Below are 24,027 nucleotides of genomic sequence, written 5' to 3'. Positions count from 1 at the left end.
CTCTAGCTCCAGCCACATTATTTCAAATGGCAAGGTTTCATTCTTTTTATGGCTGAGTAATATTTCAGTGTACATATATTTACCACTTGTTCTTTATTCATCCATCAGTCGATGGACACTTTGTGTGAAAAAAAAAAAAAAACAGAATACCTAGGAGTAAAAATTCTGGGTAGATGCATGATACTTTTTCTATTTTGAAACAGTTTTCTTGAGGTGTAATTGACTGTCACAAATTCACACATTTAAATATAAAAAATAAATAAAATAGCCCTGATTTAGAGCTTAAAAGTGGGAAAGCAAGACTAGAAATAAAATGAAAGAAAATACTCCAGACAGCACAACAGATGGAAAAGAGAGGAAAGAGTATTTTTATGGTAGTTAAGATAAAACCCAGGCTCCTAAACAGAAAGAGGAAAGCTGCTCATGTACACAGGTCCCTTCTAGCTTTAATCTATGTTTAAACTTATTATTTTCATGCCTGGGTACACAAGTATGTAAATACAGAAATATATGTGCACATTCATTGTTTAAGTCAAAGAGTCAGTTTAACTTTCTGAAACCTTAATCCTTCTCCAATAAGGATTTCAAGTGTATATGTATTAGAGGAAGGAGAAGTGATTGGAGTTGGGTATTATTAACAGTTAGACCTAACCTAAACCTAGAGGGATTTCAAATTTTACATCATCACCATCTCAATAGTACCTGGAAATGTAGCACTATGAGACAATAGAATTATTCATTTTGTACAAACTAATGAACAGTCCTAATAAGCAGTCCTAAAGGACTGAGAGAAAGTATCAAGCAGAGTAGCTGCATCCAAGCAAAATAAGGTTAGATATGTACATATTTATGTTGCTTGTATGTATGTATGTATGTATACGTGTGGCTATATTAATTCATTAGGTATTTGATTAGTACCTAGCTTGAAAATATGGAAAAATTATTACCTGGCATGAAACTATAGAAAATTGATCCCATTTACAATTGCACCGAAAACCATAAGATACTTAGGAATAAACCAAACCAAAGAGGTAAAACAACAGTATGCTGAAAACTATAGGAAGCTTATGAAAGAAATTGAAGAAGACACAAAGCAATGGAAAAACATTCAATACACATGGATTTGAAGAACAAATATTGTTAAAATGTCAATACTACACAAAGCAATCTACACATTCAATGCAATCCCTATCCAAATAACACCAACGTTCTTCACAGAGTTAGAACAAACAAGTCTCAAACTTATATGGAATCAGTAAAGACCCTGAATGTTGAAAAAGAAAACCAAAGCTAGAGGCATCACAATTCTGGACTTGAAATTGTATCACAATGCTGTAATCATCAAGACAGTATGGTACTAGCACAAAAACAGACACATGGATCAATGGAACAGAATAGAAAACTCAGAAACAGACCCACAAATGTATGGCCGACTAATCTTCAACAAACAAGAAAGAGTATCCCATGAGTAAAAGACAGTATCTCCAGCAAATGGTGATGGGAAAACTGGACAGCTACATGCAGAAGAATGAACCTGAACCACTTTCTTACACAATACACAAAAATAAATTCAAAATGGATGCAAGACCTAAATTTGAGATAGGAAACCACTAAAATCCTATAGGAGAACACAGCCAGCAACCTCTCTGATCTCGGCAGCAGCAGCTTCTTACTAGACATGTCTCCACAGGCAAGGTAAATAAAAGCAAAAATTAATGATTGGGACCTCATCAAGATAAAAAGCTACTGCACAGTGAAGGAAACAATCATTAAAACTAAAAGGCAACTGATAGAATGGGAAGAGATATTTGTAAATAACATATAAAATAAAGGGTCAGTATCCAAAATCTATGAAGAACTTATCAAACTCACACCGAAATAGCAAATAATCCAGGGAAGCAATGGGCAGAATAGACATGAACAGACACTTTTCCAAAGAAGGCATCCAGATGGCTAGCAGACACATGAAAAGATGCTCAACATCATTCATAATCAGAGAAATACAAATCAAAACCCCAATTAGATGCCACTTCACACTTATCAGAATGGCTAAAATGAACAATTCAGGAAACAACAGATGTTGGTGAGGATGCAGAGAAAGGGGAACCCTTTTGCACTGTTGGTGGGAATGCAAAATGGTTCAGTCACTCTGGAAAACAGTATAGAGGTTCCTCAAAAAAAAAAAAAGTACTGTTCTTCAATCCAGCAATTGCACTACTAGGTATTTATCCAAAGGATACAAAAATGCTGATTCAGAGGAGTACATGCACCCCAATGTTTAGAGCAGCACTATCAATAATAGCAAAATTATGGAAAGTACCCCAATGTGCCTCAACTGATGAATGGAGAAAGAAGAGATGATATATATATATACCATGGAGTATTACTCAGTGATCAAAAGGAATGAAATCTTGCCATTTGCAACAACGTGGATTGAAATAGAGTATATTATGATAAATGAAATAAGTTCGAGAGAGGCAAATATCATATGCTTGCTATCACATGTGGAATTTAAGAAACACAAAAGATGAACACAGAAGAATGGAAGGAAAAAATAAGATAAAAAGAGAGAGGGGGCAACCCATAAGAGACTCTTAAACACAGAGAACAAACTGAGGGGTGCTGGAGGGGAGATGGGTGGGAGGTTGGGCTAAATGGGTGCTGTGCATTACGTAGGGCACTTGTTGGGATAAGCACTGGGTGTTATATGTTAGTGGTGAATCACTATATTCTACTCCTGAAACCAATACTACACTGTATGTTAACTAACTTGAATTTAGGTAAATAGATTTAAAAAATAAAATTTAAAAACACAATTTGATGAAATACTTTTTCTTTCTCAAAGTTCTATAATTGTTTTGTGTACTGCATTACTTACTATATATTAGAAATATATGTAAATGTATAATACACTGTAGTGGGCTGAATGATGTTCCCCCCAAATATATGTCTACATCGTAATCCCTAGAACCCATGAATATTACCTTATTTGGAAAGAGTCTTTGCAGATATAGTTAAACTAAGGATCTTAAAAGAGATTATCCTGGATTATTTGAGTGAGCTCTAAATTCAATGACAATTGTCTTTAAATAGGTACACAGAGCAAAGACACACAGAGAGACACACAGGAGAAAGCAATGTGAAGATGTAGGTAGACACTGGAGTGCTGAGTCTGCAAGCCAAGGAACACCTGAATCCACCAAAAGATGGAAGAGACAAGAAACAGATTATCCCCTAAAGCCTAGGAAAGGATCCTAGTGATGACACAATTGTTGACTTCTGGATTCTAGAACTGTGAGAAAATACATTTATGTTATTTTAAGCCACCCAACTGGTGGCAATTTTTTGCAGCAACCCTGGGAAACCAATACTCCACATCAAACCTGAATTCTCCAGATTGCTTAGGACAGAACCAGTATAGGTATTTATTTATTTGTCGCTGCACTAATCTTCTAAAGGTATGTAAATAATATCCATAATAAGGATATGGCAGAAATTGTATAAGTGGTACATACATAATTGAATTTTGGAAAACAAAAATATCACTGTAAAAATAAGATATATATAATCAGTTGATAATTAGGTGAGAACAGAGCCACATGAGTAACTGGTACAGATAATTTAGCATGCCAGGAATTCCAGTGCACTAGAGATTAGTAAGATTAATTATCAGTAAAAGCTTTATGGAAGAGATGGAAGTGAAATTTGGGCCCTAAGAAAAGTGTGGAATTTGGCTAATTAGACAGGCTAACTGAAGAACATTCAAGGCAGAAAGGTGTGAAAAAGGTGTCACTGAGGATCTTTTAGAAATATATGACCCAATTAAATAATATTATTAAAATATTGTTAATTACTTGGGTATAATATTGTTGATGTAGTTATGTAGGATAATGTCATTTTAGGTGATGCATGCTAAGTTATTTATGGGTGAAGTTTCTTGATGCAAATTACTTTGAAAGGGAAGAAATGAGAGAAAGGCGCGGGGAGTTAGAGGGATGGAGAGAGTGAGTGAAAGAGAGAGAGCATGCAATTATGTGAGAATACATGTGAAATGTTAATAAATATTAAATTGGATGATGGAGACATGTATGATACAATATGAACCCTAAAGTTACTCATATACTTTGTCCAAGAAATCCTACTTCTAGGAAATAATCAGAAACTATAAACAAAGGATAGTGACAACCAAATATATTCATTATATGGTATGGTATATAGGAATTCAAAGAAGGGGGAGCAGCATGTGTGTACTGAGCTAGACAGCCACCCACTAATCCTCTCTCGTGACATAAACAAATCATATAATGAGCCAAAACAGTAGGTGTCTGCCCACCTAAATGTTGCCAACATTGCAGTTTATAGAACAGAAGTTCTGAGACTTTTTTCCCTGGGATATGGCCAGTGTTCTGTGGTCATGTAACCACAAGCACCGTACCTTTACTAAAAACAAGATATCTTGGAAATGGCAAGAAACAAAAAGTTCTCAGATCATCTACTATCCAGAATATTATATACATTGAACAAATTTCAAAGTTCCTTCAAATTCTGGAAAATTAGTATACTTTAACAATGCATGGAAAAATATTTTTGGAATTGTACTGAGGTGTGCTGAGATTTCATAATAAAATAGCTATGCATACCTGACAACATTTCACTGAGGATACTTTTTATTACATGTCCAATAGATTTTTATCTAACACTTATACTCAGCTTCCTTTTAGTATTAATTATGACTTAGCACCAGCAACCAGCAGATGTTTTGCCAACAATTAGCAAGTGTTGATGTGCTAATAGTCCCTAATTCGCAACAGCTACAAGGTAAACAAAATTTCAAATTAGGTTTGGTGTTAACACAGTACAAAGGAGTATCACACATATGCACATGTAACTTAAATTCAATTGTACAACAAAGGCAAAACCATTTAATGGTGAAAAACTTTTTTTGTGGGTCCAATTCTGGAGTCTCTATTCTATTCCATTCTTCTATGTGTCTGTTTTTGTGCCAATACCATGCTGTCTTGATCACAGCTTTGTAGTACAGGCTAAAGTCTGGGATTGTGATGCCTCCCACTTTGTTCCTCTTCTCCAATATTACTTTGGCTATTCGGGATCTTTTGTGGTTCCATACAAATTTTAGGATTGCTTGTTCTAGCTTCAAGAAGAATCCTGGTGCAATTTTGATTTGGATTGCATTGAATGTGTAGATTGCTTTGGGTAGTATTGACATCAGAATTAGACCCACAAAAGTATGGCCAACTAATCTTTGACAAATCAGGAAAGAATATCCAATGGAAAAAAAGACAGTCTCTTTAACAAATGGTGCTGGGAGAACTGGACAGCAACATGCAGAAGGATGAAACTAGACCACTCTCTTACACCATTCACAAAAATAAACTCAAAATGGATAAAGGACCTGAATGTGAGACAGGAAACCATCAAAACCCTAGAGGAGAAAGCAGAAAAAAACTTCTCTTCCCTCAGCCGCAGCAATTTCTTACTTGACACATCTCCAAAGGCAAGGGAATTAAAAGCAAAAATAAACTATTGGGACCTCATGAAGATAAAAAACTTTTGCACTGCAAAGGAAACAATCAACATAACTAAAAGGCAACCGAAAGAATGGGAAAAGATATTTGCAAATGACATGTCGGACCAAGGGCTAGTATCCAAAATATATAAAGAACTCACCAAACTCCACACCCAAAAAACAAATAATCCAGTGAAGAAAGGGGCAGAAGACATTACTAACAGTTTTCTAAAGAAGACATCCAGATGGCCAACAGACACATGAAAAGATGCTCAACGTCACTCCTCATCAAGGAAATACAAATCAAAACCATACTGAGATACCACCTCACACAGGTCAGAGTGGCTAAAATGAGCAAATCAGGAGACTCTACATGCAGGAGAGGATGTGGACAAAAGGGAAACCTCTTGCACTGTTGGTGGGAATGCAAACTTGTGTGGCCATGCTGGAAAACAGTGTGGAGGTTCTTCAAAAAATTAAAAATAGAACTACCCTATGACCCAGCAATAGTACTGCTAGGAATTTACCCAAGGGATACAGGAGTGCTGATGCATAGGAGCACTTGTACCCAATGTTTATAGCAGCAATTTTAACAATAGCCAAATTATGGAAAGAGCCTAAATGTCCATCAACTGATGAATGGGTAAAGAAGTTGTGGTTTATATACACAATGGAATACTACTTGGCAATGAGAAAGAATGAAATATGGCCTTTTGTAGCAACGTGGATGGAACTGGAGAGTGTTAGAAGTGAAATAAGTGAAATAAGTCATACAGAGAAAGACATATGTCATATGTTTTCACTCTTATGTGGATCCTGCGAAACTTAACAGAAGACCATGGGGGAGGGGATGGGGAAAAAAAAAGGGGAGGTATCCAAACCATAAGAGACTCTTAAAAACTGAGAATACACTGAGGGTTGATGGGGGGTGGGCGGGAGGAAAAAGTGGGTGATGGGCATTGAGGAGGGCACCTGTTGGGATGAGCACTGGGTGTTGTACGGAAACCAATTTGACAATAAATTTCATATTAAAAAATAATAATACATAAAAAAATCAAAGAAAACTTTTTTTTTTGTAAAATATGACTCTTAAATGTAAGCCAGATACTTAATCTAGTGACTTAAATAAAGAAACAGATAGTTATTGGATATACAAAACTGTATATTCACTCAACTTTATAGACAATTTAAGGGATTTTTCAAGGTTAATTTTGACTGTATTTGTGTTTCACTCATGGGGTGACTTTACAACTTAACCCTGAGCAAAATGGGACTTCTGATTCTAACAGAATGCTTGTCTTTGAAAAACAATCCTTGTCCTGGGAGTGCCCAAGGTCACAATTTTCTTATCTGTAAAATGGGAATATTGATAAAACCTATCCATGATGGTTAATTTTGTGTCAATTTAGCTGGGTCATGGTGCTCATATATTTGATCATACATTATTCTGAATGTTTCTGTGAAGATATTTTTTGGGTGAAATTAACATTTAGATCACTCGACTTTGAGTTAAGCAACCCACCTCATTAATATGGGTTGGCCTCATTCAATCACTTGAAGGCCTTAATAGACAAAGATTAAGCCCCTTCAAGCAGGAAAGAACCCTACCAGCAGACTGTCATTGGAACTGCAACTCTTCCCTGGCTTTCCAATCTATCAACCTACCCCCTATTAAATTTTGAACTCATTGGAATTCTACAGTCATGTGAACCAATTCATTAAAATCTCTCTCTCTCTAAATAGCTAGCGAGCTAGCTAGATATAGGTTGTATATAGATAAATATTTTAATTTATATCTCTATTTCTCTGTCTATCTATCTATCTTTCTATCTATCATCTAGGGAGAGATTGAGACATACATATTCTGTTAGTTTTGTTTCTTTGGAGAACCCTAACTAATACACTATTCAACAGTTATTATGAAGATTAAGTAAGACAATTTATTTAATCTTCATAGTACCTGAAATATGGAACAGTGTTAGGTAAATGGTTGGCGTTGTCTACCAAGTGTCTAACTTGCCCCTATAGTCTTGATCCCAGGGGCTATATTTCTCTTAGGTCAGATCTATTCTTTATTCAGACATGAAACCCAAGCTTTCAGGTACTTCCTAGAAATATCCCTTCCTTCACCCCTTTTCAGTCCTCAACACGCTACAAAAAACATGTAGGAAAAAAACGAGCATTAGCTCTATAATGATTGCCAGGTACTCAGCACTATTATGGTTCAATATTATTAGCATCTCATTTTCCTGATAACTGACCTGTTTGAAGACATGCATTGAGCCACTTTCTGAATTAAGTTAGACCCCCAAGTTGTTTATGAGTTGATCCATATCTGGAAAAAAAAAAGACAAGGGAAACACAATTTTAGAATAATATCTAATCCTCTACATGCATACCGTATGCCATTTACCCTTGGTTATACCTGTTTGCATTCTATGAACATTACTTTTCAGACTTACTAGATATTGAGAAGTCAGTGTTTGGACAACATTCTAATTTGTATATTCTACTCATCAAAATGGAATTGGCTGCCCCCCCGCCCCCCAAAATCCTATATACATGAGAATCCAATCTCTCCAACCAGCCCTATCCATAAGGAGGATACCAGCATAGTGACATAATTTCCCCCTTCCTGGTCTAGTTCTCCTTCTAAGGAGTTCCATACACTTGTATGGATATTTATCCTAATGAGCTTGTTAACACATTAGCACGAAATCTCTCTAAATAAGTTTTTTCTGTCTATCTCTCTTAAACACACAAGCTAGGTAGGCTTAGTATAAGTAGTCTTCTATTTCCTTGTTCATTTGTCTTTCTATAAAAAGGAAAGACTTGGTGGCCTCATTATGCTGCCCTACACAATCACAATCATTCCCACCAGAAGCATCTACCAGTACTTCTTCAACCAGATTTCCTTTGATTGATCTACAGTCTAATCTCACTAAAGAGGAAAACATAGGGCAAAGAAGATAAATCCATAGCTTGCTTATAACTTAATTTATCAGATTTTAGATCATACTAAGTGTCTCCAAATCAATTACAATTAGTGTCCTCATTTATGACCTGATTGTGTTTCAAAAGGTAGTCCATAAATCAGTTAATTGTTTTTGATATCAAATACATTTACCCATAAAAATGTTCATTTTACAGGTCAATTCACAATAGTCATTTAATACCTAATGCAGTTAAAATACAAGAAATATACAATGAACAAAGATACAAAATTATATTATAGCCACACAAAAAAAAGCAAAAATAAGCTAAAAATAATCCTTTATTTATTGAATGTCAGGAATTGAGGAAACCATTCCTAATTTGATGGAAGTAACACACAAAGAATCTTCTATTGAGAGTATGAGGAAAACTTTTGTGCCATTATCAAAGAGTTTGGATAATTTTGACACATTAAAATAGCCTCAATTTTATCTGAAAACACATAGATTTTCTTTTCCCTTCTCTTCTCTTCCCTTCTTTTCTTTTTTCTTTTCATCCAAGTATATGAGTAGAACTGTTCACATATACATCAATAATTTACTAAATATTTATTGCATAATTACTATGTATCAGAAGTTATGCTAGGCACATTGTTATCAGGTTGGGATCTGGATCAACCAGACATAGAGTCAGCAAGTGTAGCAGAGATCACTGACCTGATAGATGCCCAGGAATTGCATCCCATAATCTTTATCAAGGACTTTTTTTTGGAAGGTCCAACTTTTCTTTCTAGAATTAAAATATTTCAAACTATTTTCTGCAGAGTCATAAGGCTTCTATGAAGCCTCTTGGGGGGGGGTGAAGTCGCTGTTAATGGAGGAAGCAGTGAAAAGAATGAACACATAAGTCAGACACAGAAAAATACGATTTCCTTTAGACTGTAAGCTCTTTGCAGGCAGAGATTTTCATCTTTGATATTTTTCTTAGTGATGTATTTCAAGATCTTATAATGGTACCTGGCACATAGTAGGTGTTCAACACATTTATGAAGGTTTTTGATGAGTGACAGAAAAGGAGAATGAGGAAATGTGTTTTCTCAAGTACAAGAATTGGACAAGAGTGGGAAAGAATGAAAGAAAATTAGAGATGTTATGTGTAAGAGATGTTTGAGGTGTAATTAGCTATGAAGTGTGAGTTTCCAGAGAGGGCAGCCTTTTCTGATTTCAAGGAAGAGGGGGAGAAAAGGAAATACAATGGTAGAAAAAGAATGTTAGGTCAGATGACTGTCATATAGTCACAGTTGGGCACCGTGAAGCCAGGAGAGTTTGCTTGGTTGCTGCCAGAAACATTTGTAGGAGAGAGTGGAGTGAATTTGGTTCTTCCTTTCCATTCACATATCCTTTGACTAGATCTCATTATTTTTAGCTAGACAAACTTATAAGAGTCATCTCCTATTGGTCTTCTTCAATTCCTGTGGCTTATAAGATAGCAGGGCTGAGGAAGAAGAGTGACTTTGACAAGCTATTTAGTCCCTATGAGCCTAAGTTTCTTTACCTTCCAGGAGTGGGGTGGTGGTGGTGGTGGTGGTTCTGATTTAATAGGGTTACTATGAGGATCCCATGAATTAGTACATGGAAATTCATTTATAACTTTTTTTCATATAAAAGTTCTTATAATTAGCTATTATTATCATCACCAGCATTATTATTGTTGAAGGCCAGAATCCTTAGCTTTAGCTCAGAAGGTTATCTCTTGAGGCATCAAACAAGTCTTTCATACTCAATGTGCTCACAAACCTCTCCTCATTTTATGTTTACAATCTCAATTTTCAGCACCATCATCAAGCCAGTCTCAGTATAGAAACCCGAGAATCAGTCACCTTTGAGTTCTCTCTCCTTATCTCCAGCCAACTGGTCATCAGTTGAAATAAATTTTACAGCAGAAATATCTCTTAAATGTAGTCCTTCATCATCTCCTAGTCACTTTTCCTTCTAGTCCATATTGTACATTGCTACCTAAGTATGGTAAAGATGTGTGGGCTCTAGAGTGAGTGCCTAGAGTCACATCCTGGCTTTTTAGTTTCTCAACAATAAGACCTTGGACAAGTTTTTTCCACCTCCCTGTGTCTGTTTCCTTATCTGTTAAATGAGAATAATAATAGTACCAGTTTATAGAGTTGTAATAAATATTTATCAAGTTAATATGTGCTCAAGTATTTACAACAGTTCCTGGCACAAGGAGGCATTGTCTGTCTGTTTCCCTCACCATCAACTGAGCCCTTCAATAATTAGTATCTATTGCCTACCGTCTCTTGTATCTTTTAGCAGAATATCTCCTCCATAGAATGTACTAATTAATGCCCAATGAATGGTCATGGAAATAAGAAAGGTTATTTAACAGCAATTATATTGTAATGTTAAATAATATCAATATTATTTAACAGCAATAATCAAAGAGTCTAATAATACTTCTTGCCCCATCCCTAATGCCAATATGTTAGTCAAATGACATAAAAAGGATAGCTGGCAATTAGGAATGTCTCTGCCATTTCTTGTTAGTATCCTCTCACTTAAAGAACAGCAAAATTTGAATAGCCATTAGGTAACTCTGGACAACATCCTAAATGTTGGTGGGAGTGCACAGAGAGAAAGCTAACAGAAAGCTTTTTTAAAACAAACAAACAAACAAACAAACAAACAAACAAAAGTTTTAATAATTAGCCAGCCAAAATTTAAAACTGAATGAAATTTGGGCCTACAGAATGGTCTTAAAGTTCAGTTTTTCTTAAAAAAAAAAAAAGAGGACTTCTTAAGCCTTTTGCTTTTCTCTAGAGTTGGAGTTGCTGCTCCTTGTCTGGGACGAGACAGCTGCACAGAAGCTGGGAAGAAAGTGGAGAGGAAATACCCAAAAGGGTTTAGAGTGTCTTGGGTCATTGAGATGTCACTTACACCAGGAGGAGAGCTTCAGAAATGCAAATTACCTAATTGAAACAATAACCATTTTTCAGCCTGGATTGGACTCTTCAAGCATTTGTGTCTGGAAGCTGGAATTTTTGGTCCTTCTCCTAAGGAAGGGAGTACTGGAAGAGGAAATAGAAGAGGAGATAGGGAGGATTGAGCCTCATCCACAGCATATCAATATCTCATATATGCAGAACATCACAAACCATATTCCAGGGACTATGACCATAGAAATTGGATATGATTATATTACTTTTGTCATGTTTCCATTTTTTTTTTTACCAAAGTAGCATTTTCCATAGTGATCTGTTTGTTTTATGAAAGTGAACAGTTCCTTTAAGGTACAGGAGTTGGTGGCTGGCTAATAGACCACATCTTATTCTTGGGTCAGTCCTGAGAGGAAAAAAAAATCTAGGGATAAAGAGAGCAGTCAAACCTTTAAGGTGGAAACCAAGGAATAGTCACTGGGGCCCACAACTTCAAAATCAAGCAAAGCACTGTGGGCCCTAAAACAGACTTAAGAAGGTACCTAGTATCTTAACAACAAGATAGAGAATTTGGACAACACAAATAATAATTCCTCATGTGTATCTACATAGATTTTACAGTAAAGAAATAGATTTCATATATCATTCCCATTTAACAGATAATGAATTTGGAGGCCCAAAGTCACATAGCTTAGAAGAAATGGAATCAGAGCTAGAATTCTTATCCTCTCACTCAAATTGCAGTGTTCCTCACTGCTTTCCAATATCCTAAATCTGGTAAGCACCTTTATAAAATGAAACAAACAAAACAAAACAAAACAAAAACTTCTAAAAGAAGAACAAGTTTAAGGACAACAAACCAATCATTTTGGCAGATCTTGAGGAGAAGCCATTCACCTTCAGCCTCTGAACTATAAGAAATGCTGGAACTATTGAAAAATGAAAATCAGTATTTTACAGTTTTGAGATTATAAGTAGTTTTTTAAAAGTATTACCTGTGCCTTTAATATTAGAAAAAGATACTTAAAGAACACCTAGAATACACATATATTTTCAGACAGTTTAATTGTGTATCTTGCAGGGGAATAGAAAGTACTTTTGGGATAGGCCTCTGGGAAAACCTTCAGGCTACTTTGCAGCATGACATTAAAAACAGAATGGTGATAAAAGAACAATAATTGTCAACATTCACTGAGTACTTACTATGTACCAAGTACTGTTCTGTTAAAAGAAAAAAAATACTTGTATTAATTCATTTAATATTCATAATTCTGACTGGGCACATTATTTCTTCATTTTTAAAATGAGGAAACTGAAACACAGAGAGATAAAGTAGTTTATCCCCAAATCACCAAGCTAGTAAATGGCAGAACTGAGATTTGAACCATAGCAGTCTAGAGCTATAATGAAGCTATAACTCTCTTTGACCTGAGAGTCAGTGGAATCCCCCTGCTTGTGCTTGAAGCAGATCACATAATGGAGAGTGAATGGTTGCTGGAGGGAAAGTATCTGATAGAATGAGATTGTGGGGTGGCTCAGTCGGTTAAGCATCCCACTCTTAATTTAGGCTCAGGTCATGATCTCAGCATTCATGAAATCAAGCCCCAGACTGGGCTCCAAGCCCACTTGGGATTCTTTCTCTCTGCCCCTCCCCCACTTGTGCTCTCTTTTTCTCTCAAAATAAAAAAAAATACATTAAAAAAATAGAAGGAGATTGCAAGATCTTCAGATCCCCCAAACAAGGTCACACCTATCACCACGGGATCCATTGGAAAACCCAAACTCAAAGAACCCTCACATGTGGCTTCTCAGGAAGTAGCTCACTATGACTTTGAAAGTATATTATATGAATATAGCCTCCGAGTATTAGAACTAGTCCCCTTGTCTGGTACCCCCACCACAAGGTATAAGTTCATTTTTAAATTTTTTTAATGTTTGTTTATTTTTGAGACACAGAGAGAAAGCGAGCACAAACAGGGGAGGGGCAGAGAGAAAGGGAAATGCAGAATCTGAATCAGCTCCAGGTTCTTAGCTGTCAGCACAGGGTCTGATGTGGGGCTCAAACACACAATCTGTGAGATCATGACCTGAGCCAAAGCTGAATGTTCAACCGCCTGAGCCACTCAGGCGCCCCAAGGTAATTTTTTTAAAAAAATAATAACTACTTTTATACGCAACAAAAGTGCTATAATTAAATGAGACAGTGTCAAAAAATGGGAAAATCTTTTAACTAGGAGCTAGAAAACCTGGGTTCTAGTCCAGGCTCCATTGTTACCTAGCAGTGTCATTTTGAGTAAACTACTTAGCCCTTTTCAGTTCTTTTCCAGTTATAACATTGTATGACATATGATTCTATGATAGGGACATGGAAAGAAGGTGTATAATATCTTTCCAAATTTCTTCTTAATCTATGAAATTGAAGTCAAGAAAAACAAGTTCTCCACAAACTATTAGGTAAACTTGAGTATCACTCCCACAGCATTAAAAAAAATTTTTTGTTTATTATGTATCATTTCAAATGCATACGAAAGTAAAGATGATCCCCCATGTGCCTATTACTAGCTTCAATAATTTTCAGCTCATAGAAATTTTTGTTTCATCTGTACCCCCAACACACTCTCCCCACCTCAATGGGTATTTTTAGGCAAATCCCAAATATCATATTACTTCATTCTTGTGGCATTTCTAATAGGACATATTTAATTTTCACAATTTCTGTGAAGTAGGTACTATTGTTGATTCCATTATACACATGATGAAATAGAGGCCCAGGGAGATTAACCCCAAGGTCACAAAGCTGGTAAATTACTGGGATTTGAACCCAGTGATGATGTCTGATACCAAAGCTTTTTTTTTTTTTAACTGCTTAAAGTACTTTCTACTATCCTGTACTTTGGAATAGTTTGATGATTTGAATATCATGATAATGGAGGTGATTTGAGGTGTTAGCAGATGTTAAATTAGCAGTGAGGTCTACTATTATAAATTTGCAAAGAGTATTAAAGGATTACCCTTAATCATGATGTTAATCATCAGACAAAACCTGTAAGAATACAGAGCTTCAGCATGGCACTGAGGCATCAGTTTAGGAAAAGGACAAAGAGCCACAGTAGTATAAGCTCATTTCTCTATAACATGTAAAATCTCATGCAATTCACTTAATGATACCATTATTTCATGTAACAGTCTCTTCTAGCAAATTAAACATGGTGCCACTGCAGCAACCAAAACAATAATACAGTGGTCCTTGTCCATGGTTAGAAAAACAGGTACCTAAGGGTAGAGACTTTATCTGTTCAATGGCATTTCCACTCACTGCCTGGGCTCAGAAGTACCAACTCAAGGCATTCTAGAAGAGTCTTGGGCCATCTCAATTTGTAGGACCACCAAGAGGCAAGCTTAATAAAGGAGCCAATAATCATCAAGGCTACATATTGATTATTATTTCTCAAGGCTACATATTGATTATATTATTATTATTATTATTATTATTATTAAGGCTACATATTGATTCTAGAATATAACTACAAAAAACTAAATAACTATATAGTGTATATTTATCAGAATTAGTTTAAAAAAACAAGAAAAAATAGATTCATATCATACACTCCCATTCTAATTTAACATGAAACAACAAGATTATTGGCAGCACAGAAAAAAAAAAATAACTAGGATAATCAGTCCCAAATAAATAAAAGTTAAATATATGCTCAGCATTGTGAAGATCTTTCTGAGAATACTGCACCTTGTTTGTGAATTTGTATTCAAGGGAAGTAAAATGGAAGAGAAATGCAAAAAATAAATAAATAAAATAAAGATACTCTAGAAAAATAAAGGGTCACTTTTTAAAATACAAAAATGGAGCTAGGTCAAGGAATTTGCATGGTTACATTTGGGAAAAAAGGAAGTAGAGAAGAAGACTGTCCTGACAATTGTTTGTAAAGGCACATGTTAGGAATTTAAAGAAAGCAGAAATGTTATATTATTATTGGAGATTATAATCAACTTAAAGAGGAACTTACTGATAATAATCAAGTCTTTACAGAGAACTTACTAAATATCCAACACTGTAGTAGACACTGTGTGTATGTATGAGAGGGAAAAGCAGATAACGGCAGATTTCCACCTGGTCGTTACCTGGTTTCTACCCTCAGGGAATTTGTAGTCTATGTCAGATAGAGAAAATTGGCAGCTCACAGTAGATGTTGGCTTATTATCACAATGATGTTAAAAGTTAAAATCAAAAGCAGATTTTTTTAAATTCCATTTCTTGCTTTTCTGAAAAAGTTGGGAGATCTTACAACATGGAGTCTACACTAGCATGAGAGAAAAAATTAGCTAAACCTGATCAATGGGTGCTCCTTTTATATAGAGCATGCTGTTCTTATTTTGGAAAATAAAAAAAGAGATTTCAGATTCCAAGTCTGTGTGGGAGGTAAAATTAAGAATAAAACAATAACAACAAAACATCACAAGATAATAGATGCTGCAGTGCTGGATTATGATTTGAGGCTATGAGCACTAATTAGAAGAGGAGATAGCTAAAAGTGGAATAGTCAGAAAAAATTCCTAAGAAACGACCTGTGGTGAGGTGGGCCTTGAGGATCTAGAATCAGTCAAGAAGAGACAGAAAGGAAATCCAGTGAGAGGAAGAGTAAGTAGACTATACACTGTATGAAGGCCAGCGTTCCATCCTAATTATTCACCACTCCAACCCCAATTTCTAGTATCATGCCTAGAACTTTGTAGGCACCCAGGAAATGATTGCAAAGTGAAGGACAATGGCATAATTTAAGAAGTGTGTTTTAAGGAAGTTGTCCTGGCAGGGGTCTACAGAACGTAGAAGTCAGAAAGAATCAAGGTAGAACTAGAAGCTACTGGAATACTCTATTTATTTCATGGTAAGAGCTTACATAGGTGTCACAAACTCAATAGCTACAGGGTCCAGGCAGGTTAAGGTCAACTAGGCCAGATGGGGAGGGAAGGAACAACAACTCCATGTAATTGTTGACAAGAAGAAATACTGGTCCAGTATCTTCTGATTATTCAACAGAAGCTGGAATTCTCAGTTTTAACTAAAATATGATTTTGAAATATTGGCAATCATTCATTTTTTTAAAGTATGGGTCTTGGAAAACTGACATACTCTAGACTGAACTGTGTTCCCTACTCCCAAATGCATATGTGGAAGCCCTAACCTGAAATGTGACTGTATTTGAAGATAGGGCCTTTATGGAATTAATTAGGTTAAATGATGTCATAAGGGTAAGGCCTTCATCCAGTGGGATTAGTGTCCTTATAAGAAGAGACACCAGAAAACTCACTTTTTTTCTCCAGGAGCACAAAGAAGAGGTTATATAAGCATACAAAGCATAGACAGCCTTCTGCAAGCCAGAAAAAAAAAAACATGGTCATGCTGGCAACCTGATTGTCTCCAAAATTGTGAGAAAATAAGTTCCTTTTGTTTAAGCCACTTAATCTATAGTATTTTGTTACTATACCCCTAGCAGACTAATACACATACTTACAGGTTTTTTTTTTATTATTGCTCTTACAAACAACACTTCAAAAGTTGGGGAATATATTAAATCCCACTCAGTAGAAGACTACTTAATAAATTATGGCTCATCCATATACAGTTGACCCTTGAATGATAAGGAAGTTAGGGGCACTGACCTCTGCATAGACAAAAATCCATATATAACTTTTGACAGATGATTAACACATATTTTGTATGTTATATATATTATGTACTGTAATTGTACAATAAAGCTAGAAAAAATGGCATTAAGAAAATCATAAGAGAAAATACATTTATAGTACTGTATTGTATCTATCCAAAAAGATCCATGTATAAGTGGACCCACAGTTTAAATCTGTGTTGTTCAAGCATCAACTGTAGTGAAAAACTATGCAGTCACACAAATGGATTTCTTTACACCAGACATGGAAAGGTCTCCAAAGTATATTTTCAAGTAAACAAAGAAATATGTAGAGTGTCTTCATAACTGTGTATAAAAGGGAAGGGGAAGAAAAAATATATAGATTTACTCTTTTATGACATGCATAAAATGTTTGTGGAAGGATTTCTAATAAATGGATAAATTTAGAGTTGCCTCCAGGGAGGCAAAATGAGTGCCAAGGGGAAAGGACTAAGAGGGAGACTCAATACTGTATATCCTTTTGTGCTTTTTTGATTTTTGAGCAATGTAGAATGCATTACCAATTTAAATACATTTTAAAATGAAATTTTTACCTATTTAGGGCAAGCAAAACGTGTGTGAGCTGTTTTTACTCTGTAGGCTAGTTGTTTGTACCTCTGGACTAAATTAATGTGGTTGCAGAATAAAAAGAAAGGAACTGATGCTATATACAAAGGGGAAAAAATAACAGTCCTTGGCAACTAAGTAGATAAGCAAACTGAAGAAAAAGGAAAAGTTGATGCCAGCATTTTGAGCATGGAGTATGGGAACCACAACAACCATATTTCCCCCACTGTTTACTACACTGTCACTTATTCTAAGTGCTGTATAAAAATAACATATTTATTCCCTACTGCAACCTTATGAGGTAGTTTGTATTAGTAACCTCAATTCATGAATGACAAGAGTCAAGTGCAGAGTTTAAATAACCTTGTTAAAGTTATGATGATGGTAAGTTGTGCAACCAGGGAGATGAAAAGGAAAAGTTTGGAATGAGAGATGGGAAAAGAGTCTAGAAGTAGTGACAAATTCTATTTAGAAATGATGTTTAAGGTTACAACAAAATAGTCAAAATGCTAATGATTTCATACCTGGATTGGTATCAAATACCTGGATTTGACTATAGAGTTAGGTTATATCTTCTTAATTTAAAATGTTTAATAATCTTAGAGATTAGTTTCCCACCTTACATACTTGGTCAAAGTACAATTTAATCTCTTTTAGTTTATTATATAAAGCATCTAGCATGTTACAGACATTTAAAACCAGAGTCTTATCCCACCACTCTACCTTCTTCTTCTCCAAACACACAAGCAGCACTTAAATAAAATAAATTACTTAAAATAACAAAAATGATGACACTCTCCAATTATGAAATATGTATTAGAAGTCAGATGGGGGTCCAATGTTTTACTTACACTATTTATAATCACAAGTTACCATATTATTTTAGAGGTGAGGAAGCTAAGGCTAGATAACAAAGGTGAGTTGGGAATAATACATGCATCCGAAACCCAACTTCAGGTATAAAAATCCAAATTGAAAAGATTATTATATGAGCACCAGAAAGTAAATCAAACAAATTCTCACACTTTCTTTGCATAAACTAGTGAGCCCAATATGATAGTTACTCATTCACACTCTACTTAGTATTAAGATGGCAATTCTACTATATGATCATCTAGGTCAAAAATCCCAATCAAGATTTCCTTCACTAACAAAAACATGACTTTTTGGATCTAAATCTTAGAAGATCATCTATAAAATATGTACCAAATGTTTACATGGGAAAGGTAATGGGGTCAGTATTTTGAAGATACAATAATAGTACATATCCTTTTTCTGTCTGAAAAGGGGGCAGGGGCTTAGACATGTACACAAGTGACCATAATACAGGGAAGACAATAGTGTAGATTTCAGATAATGCAGGTCAAAATGCTATGGAAACTCAAAAGAATTTATTTCTATATGCAAGGATCAGGGAAAGTTTCATATAAATGGCATTTGATTTTGGGTTAATAACTGAGGGAATAATATAACTATTGTTTTAAGGAAAAAGTAATGAATGTAAGTACATTCTAAGTTCATTTATGGTAAGTATCAACTGAGCAGAACAGACAGTAACGTACAAGGTCTAAGGAATAGCTGAGGATATAAGGAAGGCTTGATGCGAGGGTCAAGGACTAAAATGGATGGGAGGGGCAGGCAAAGAAGAAGACACTGAAGACAGTTAAGACTTAAGACATTTAATAAGGAATAGAAAATGACTTTTTAACAATTGTTTCAGTTCCTGATATATAGTATGCCAATACACAGTTGCTAAATGAATTATATAGCTAAAGGCAACTTTCTCATTACTCATCAATTTAAGTGAAGTAATAAACTACAACTGACTCAAGGCAAGGGTGAATATATAAATGTTTCAAATAATAATGATACCCCTGAAATAATGATAAAGGATAAATGGTAGATTTTTCTCACCATCAGACACACAAGCTGGAGAGAAGAATGTTTTTTCCCCAATTTTCTTTCCAATGTATCCTGAAAGCCTAAACAAGAGGGACCTACTACTCCCCAGAGCTCTGGAAGTAGAGTCATTAACCAGCTTGGTCTTGAGGATATACATGTCACTTTTACTTTTGAATTTATATTTCTATCCTTCCTGTTTTCTGCTCTCTGTCCTCAAAGATAACCTGAAGACACTGTTCCCAGCCCATTCTCTGTGTCCCCAACAGTCACCAAAGATTAACAACCCTCATATACAAGGGATCCCCTCACAAATTCTGAAGAATGGGATGAGGTCATTTGTGAGTCACTAGTTCCTGTTGTCCAAAGGTCCTGTTGGTTATAGCATCCTGGTTAAGTTGCCCAAAGAATGAGGGTGAAAGGCAGGCCAGAGGCCCTTTCTCTCAGGGGTGCTAAAGTCCAGTGGGAACAATGTTAAATCACAAGCAAATAAAACCATTATTCTAGCCTCAGCCATAGGGCAAGCTAATTCATTCTTCTGAGGTCTCCTTTCACCCCATCTGCAAGGAATTTTACAAAACAGCAAAACACTAATTATATCAGTAGTGCTGCAGAGAAAGAGTTTCAAACTGAATAGGAAGATGAAGTAAAACTAAGATACATATGCAGCCTCTGTCACATACACTATGGTATTTAATCTACTCAAATATCTTTTGAGATAAGATAATCAATCCACATTCTCTAGAGGAGAAAAGCAATGCCCAAGGCTCATGCATCTAGTAAGTAAATCAGTAAGTAAATCTGCTTTGGGTTTCAAATCAGATCTGTCTGTTACTCTACACCATCACAGTCTGTATCAGTATCTAATTCAAACTTTGAGATTATTCTCTTTGTACGATTATTATCACACTGAGTGACATCATACAGGTGCTTAATAAATGTTTTCTCTTTACAATAAAGACAATGCCAAAGGAAATATGTGATCATTCCCTTACCATTTGTTTGGATTTATTTTTTCCAAAGAGTGAATTTTACATATTTTTTTGTATTTATATTTCCTCAAATTCTTAGAATTAAAGAAAAAGCCCACAAAAAGACAATTCTTCCAAATCACCATTGCAAGTTAATTCACTACAGCAACCTCAGGAATTTAGCCCAATCTTCTACCTACACGGATGAGCCAACTCCCATGGCCATGTCTTAAAGAGCCTGGTTAGGACCTAGGTTCCTCCTCTAACCAAGTCCAGCCCCTCCTTAAAGGGCCGGCATGCCCAAAGCAGCTCCTACCCAGAGGCGGCATCCAGGGCTCCACAGGTCAGTGAGCCCACTAGCTTAGGCTGGAAACCTAACCTTCTGCCTGCTCTTCTTTCCCTTTTGAAGCATCTCTAGGTACCTGCTACTCCTTAGGGGGTTACTTGGGAACGTTGGCCTTCTGAACCCTGTTCTTTCTGGCTGTAACTTTGGCTGTGTAGGGTTAAGTCAAAGACAAACCTCTCCTTAAGGAGAAATGAGAATGCCAAGCCTGGGCAGACTAAGTTAGACAAATCTATCCATTCATGCTCCCCCCTCATTTCTCCCTCGAGTCTCCCCCAAAGTCCTTCTCCCTTTCCTAGCCCCTCTTTGTTCAACCCTTAGCAGTCATTTTTTCCTTGAGTTTCATTTGACTCCATATAGTGTTTATATCCTTCATTCCTCAACCACCTGCCTGTCCACTGCTAAAACCTAAAGAGAAATGGGAGTGGGGGATAGAACCGAGATCCAGGAGATAGGAGTGAGTGGGTTCTAATCCGGGAATCACTTACCGCCCATGTCTCTAGCTGGTGACTCCTGAAGTATCTGAAGCTCATGCTGTCCTCTGGGAGGCTCATACTCCTGAGCTGATTGCTAAACAGCTGTTTCTCTCACACCTGCCCCTGTCAGCGCACTGAGCAACTAACTCTTGCATTCTCTTTCTCTACCCCAACCTCCTGTTTTCCTCCTGGCTGGAAAATGAGGAGGAGGGCCAGAGCAAAGGGAATCAATTCAGACACAGCTGTGCTACTCTTGGAAAAAGGTAAACAAAGCTCTCAGGCATCAAACCCCAAACTCTGGTGGATGGTAGATTAGCAAAATAGACTTCCTAAAAAGTATCATCCCCCTGCTTCCAATGCAGATCTTTTCCTTGGCTAAAAATAAGGTGTAAGTGGCCAAGGCTGGGGTTCCTGTTTCCCTTTCACTTCTGCTAATTCAGTTCTGGCCAGGCCCACTTTCAACCCATCTCTGAGCTCCATATACCCTTAAAAAGAGGACTGGGGTAGGAGCTAAAAAACCCAAGCCAAATCTCAAAATACTACTTGAAAAAACGTTGAGGTTGAGAAGGAATCCTTTAAGACAGAAAGGAACCCACCACTGAGAACAAACTGAGGGTTGATGGGGGGTGGGAGGGAGGGGTGGGTGGGTGATGGGTATTGAGGAGGGCACCTTTTGGGATGAGCACAGGGTGTTGTATATAAGCCAATTTGACAATAAATTTCATATAAAAATAAATAAAATAAAATTACTAAGGGAAGGAACCCACGAGACGATACTACAAGGTGATCCCTTTACTGCTGCAAGTTGACAACGCGCACCCCAGTGCCTACCAAAAAAACAAAAACAAAAACAAAAACGCCAGGGCAGGGAGAACATGCCTACATTTGGTGGAAACATAGAAACATGTAGACACACCACCAGACACTCTGCTCAGGGGAGAGGCTTCAGCAAAAAATGTCACTTATTGGTGCTGGTTCTGTGGGGAAAGTTTCTTCCATTTTTTTAAAGTTTATTTATTTTGAGAGAGAGAGAGAGAGAGAGAGAGAGAAGAGCACACAAGCAGGTGAGGGGCAGAAGGAAGGAGAGACAGAATTTCAAGCAGGCTCTGCACAATCAGTGCAGAGCCCAGTGCAGGCTGAATTCATGAACCATGAGATCATGACCTGAGCCTAGATCAAGAGTCAGATGCTTATCCCACGGACCCACCCATGCTCCCCTCTGGGGCAAGGTTTCTTAAAGGCATCTAGTTGTCCCATTGGGGACCCCGTGCTCATGTGGATCAGAACCTAAATTGTTCACTGGGTAACTTTAATGGATGCAGTGACTCTGTCTCTGGCCTGGCTAGACCCAAAGAGATGTAACTTTGGTAAAGGTGGAGTTCATAAAATGGGACAGGCAGCCACAAAGGGAGGAGGTGGAGAAGTGTGGGGCTGAGAACAGGAAGGGAGAAGGGAGGGGGTGTGGTGGGGCTCTGGGCAGGGAGCTCTGACCTCGCCCTTGGGAGCCTCCTCTCAGTCTCCAGCAGCAGCAGATATAACTCCAATTACAGTTCTTTATCCTTCCCAGGAGGAGGCTTACAATCACACTGCCTGGTCATCTACACATTCTGGTAAAATTAACTCACCATAGAAGGATGAAAGGGATGCGGGGGGGGGGTGTTGGGGGACTCCATAAGAAGAGAGGAATGGGGTAAGGGAAGAGCAAGAAAGCCGGCAACTGGAAGCATTATTTAACCTCCTTGCTCTCCATGGTAACAGTATGACACCAGCCAGGAGAGTGAGGACACAGTATCTTCTTTTTGTTTTTAATTTTATTTTTTAAATTTACATCCTACTTAGTTATCAAAAAGTGCAAAAATGATTTCAGGAGTATATTCCTTAATGCTGCTTACCCATTTAGCCCATCGCCCCTCTAACAACCCTTCCATGAAGTATTATAACAACAGCTAATGAACTGATCTAAAAGGATTAAAATAATATAACAGAAAGTGAATTTAGAATAATAGTCACAAAATTAATCACTGGGCTTGAAAACAGTATAGAGGACAGCAGGAATCTATTGCTACAGAGATCAAGGGACTAAGCAACAGTCAGGAGGAGCTGAAAAACGCTATAAACGAGATGCAAAACAAAATGGAAATGACCACGGCTCGGAATGAAGAGGCAGAGGAGAGAATAGGTGAACTAGAAGATAAAATTATGGATAAAGAGAAAGCTGAGAAAAAGAGAGATAAAAAAATCCAGGAGTATGAGGGGAAAATTAGAGAACTAAGTGATACACTAAAAAAAAAAAAATATACACATAATTGGTATTCCAGAGAAGGAAGAGAGATGGAAAGGTGCTGAAGGTGTACTTGAAGAAATCATAGCTGAGAACTTCCCTGAACTGGGGAAGGAAAAAGGTATTGAAATCCAAGAGGCACAAAGAACTCCCTTCAGACGTAACTTGAATCGATCTTCTGCATGCATATCATAGTGAAACTGGCAAAATACAAGGATAAAGAGAAAATTCTGAAAGCAGCAAGGGATAAACATGCCCTAACATATAAAGGGAGACGTATAAGACTCGTGACTGATCTCTCTTCTGAAACTTGGCAGGCCAGAGGATTGGCAGGAGATCATGAATGTGATGAACAGAAAAAATATGCAGCCGAGAATCCT

The 24,027-nt window shown here is 36.8% G+C and overlaps 1 protein-coding gene across 1 annotated transcript in view; it reads right to left on the bottom strand.

Annotated features, from left to right (window-relative positions):
• Positions 1–24,027, bottom strand: part of KLF8 (KLF transcription factor 8) — a 91,519-nt gene that overhangs the window by 52,969 nt on the left and 14,523 nt on the right. The window contains 1 exon segment of the mRNA XM_053201645.1: positions 7,789–7,862. Within this exon segment, the coding sequence (XP_053057620.1) occupies positions 7,789–7,862 (74 nt within the window).

The sequence above is a fragment of the Acinonyx jubatus genome, chromosome X (genome assembly GCF_027475565.1).
Source record: "Acinonyx jubatus isolate Ajub_Pintada_27869175 chromosome X, VMU_Ajub_asm_v1.0, whole genome shotgun sequence".
NCBI classification, from domain to species: Eukaryota; Metazoa; Chordata; class Mammalia; order Carnivora; family Felidae; genus Acinonyx; species Acinonyx jubatus.
This window is presented reverse-complemented; position numbering and strand designations above follow the sequence as displayed.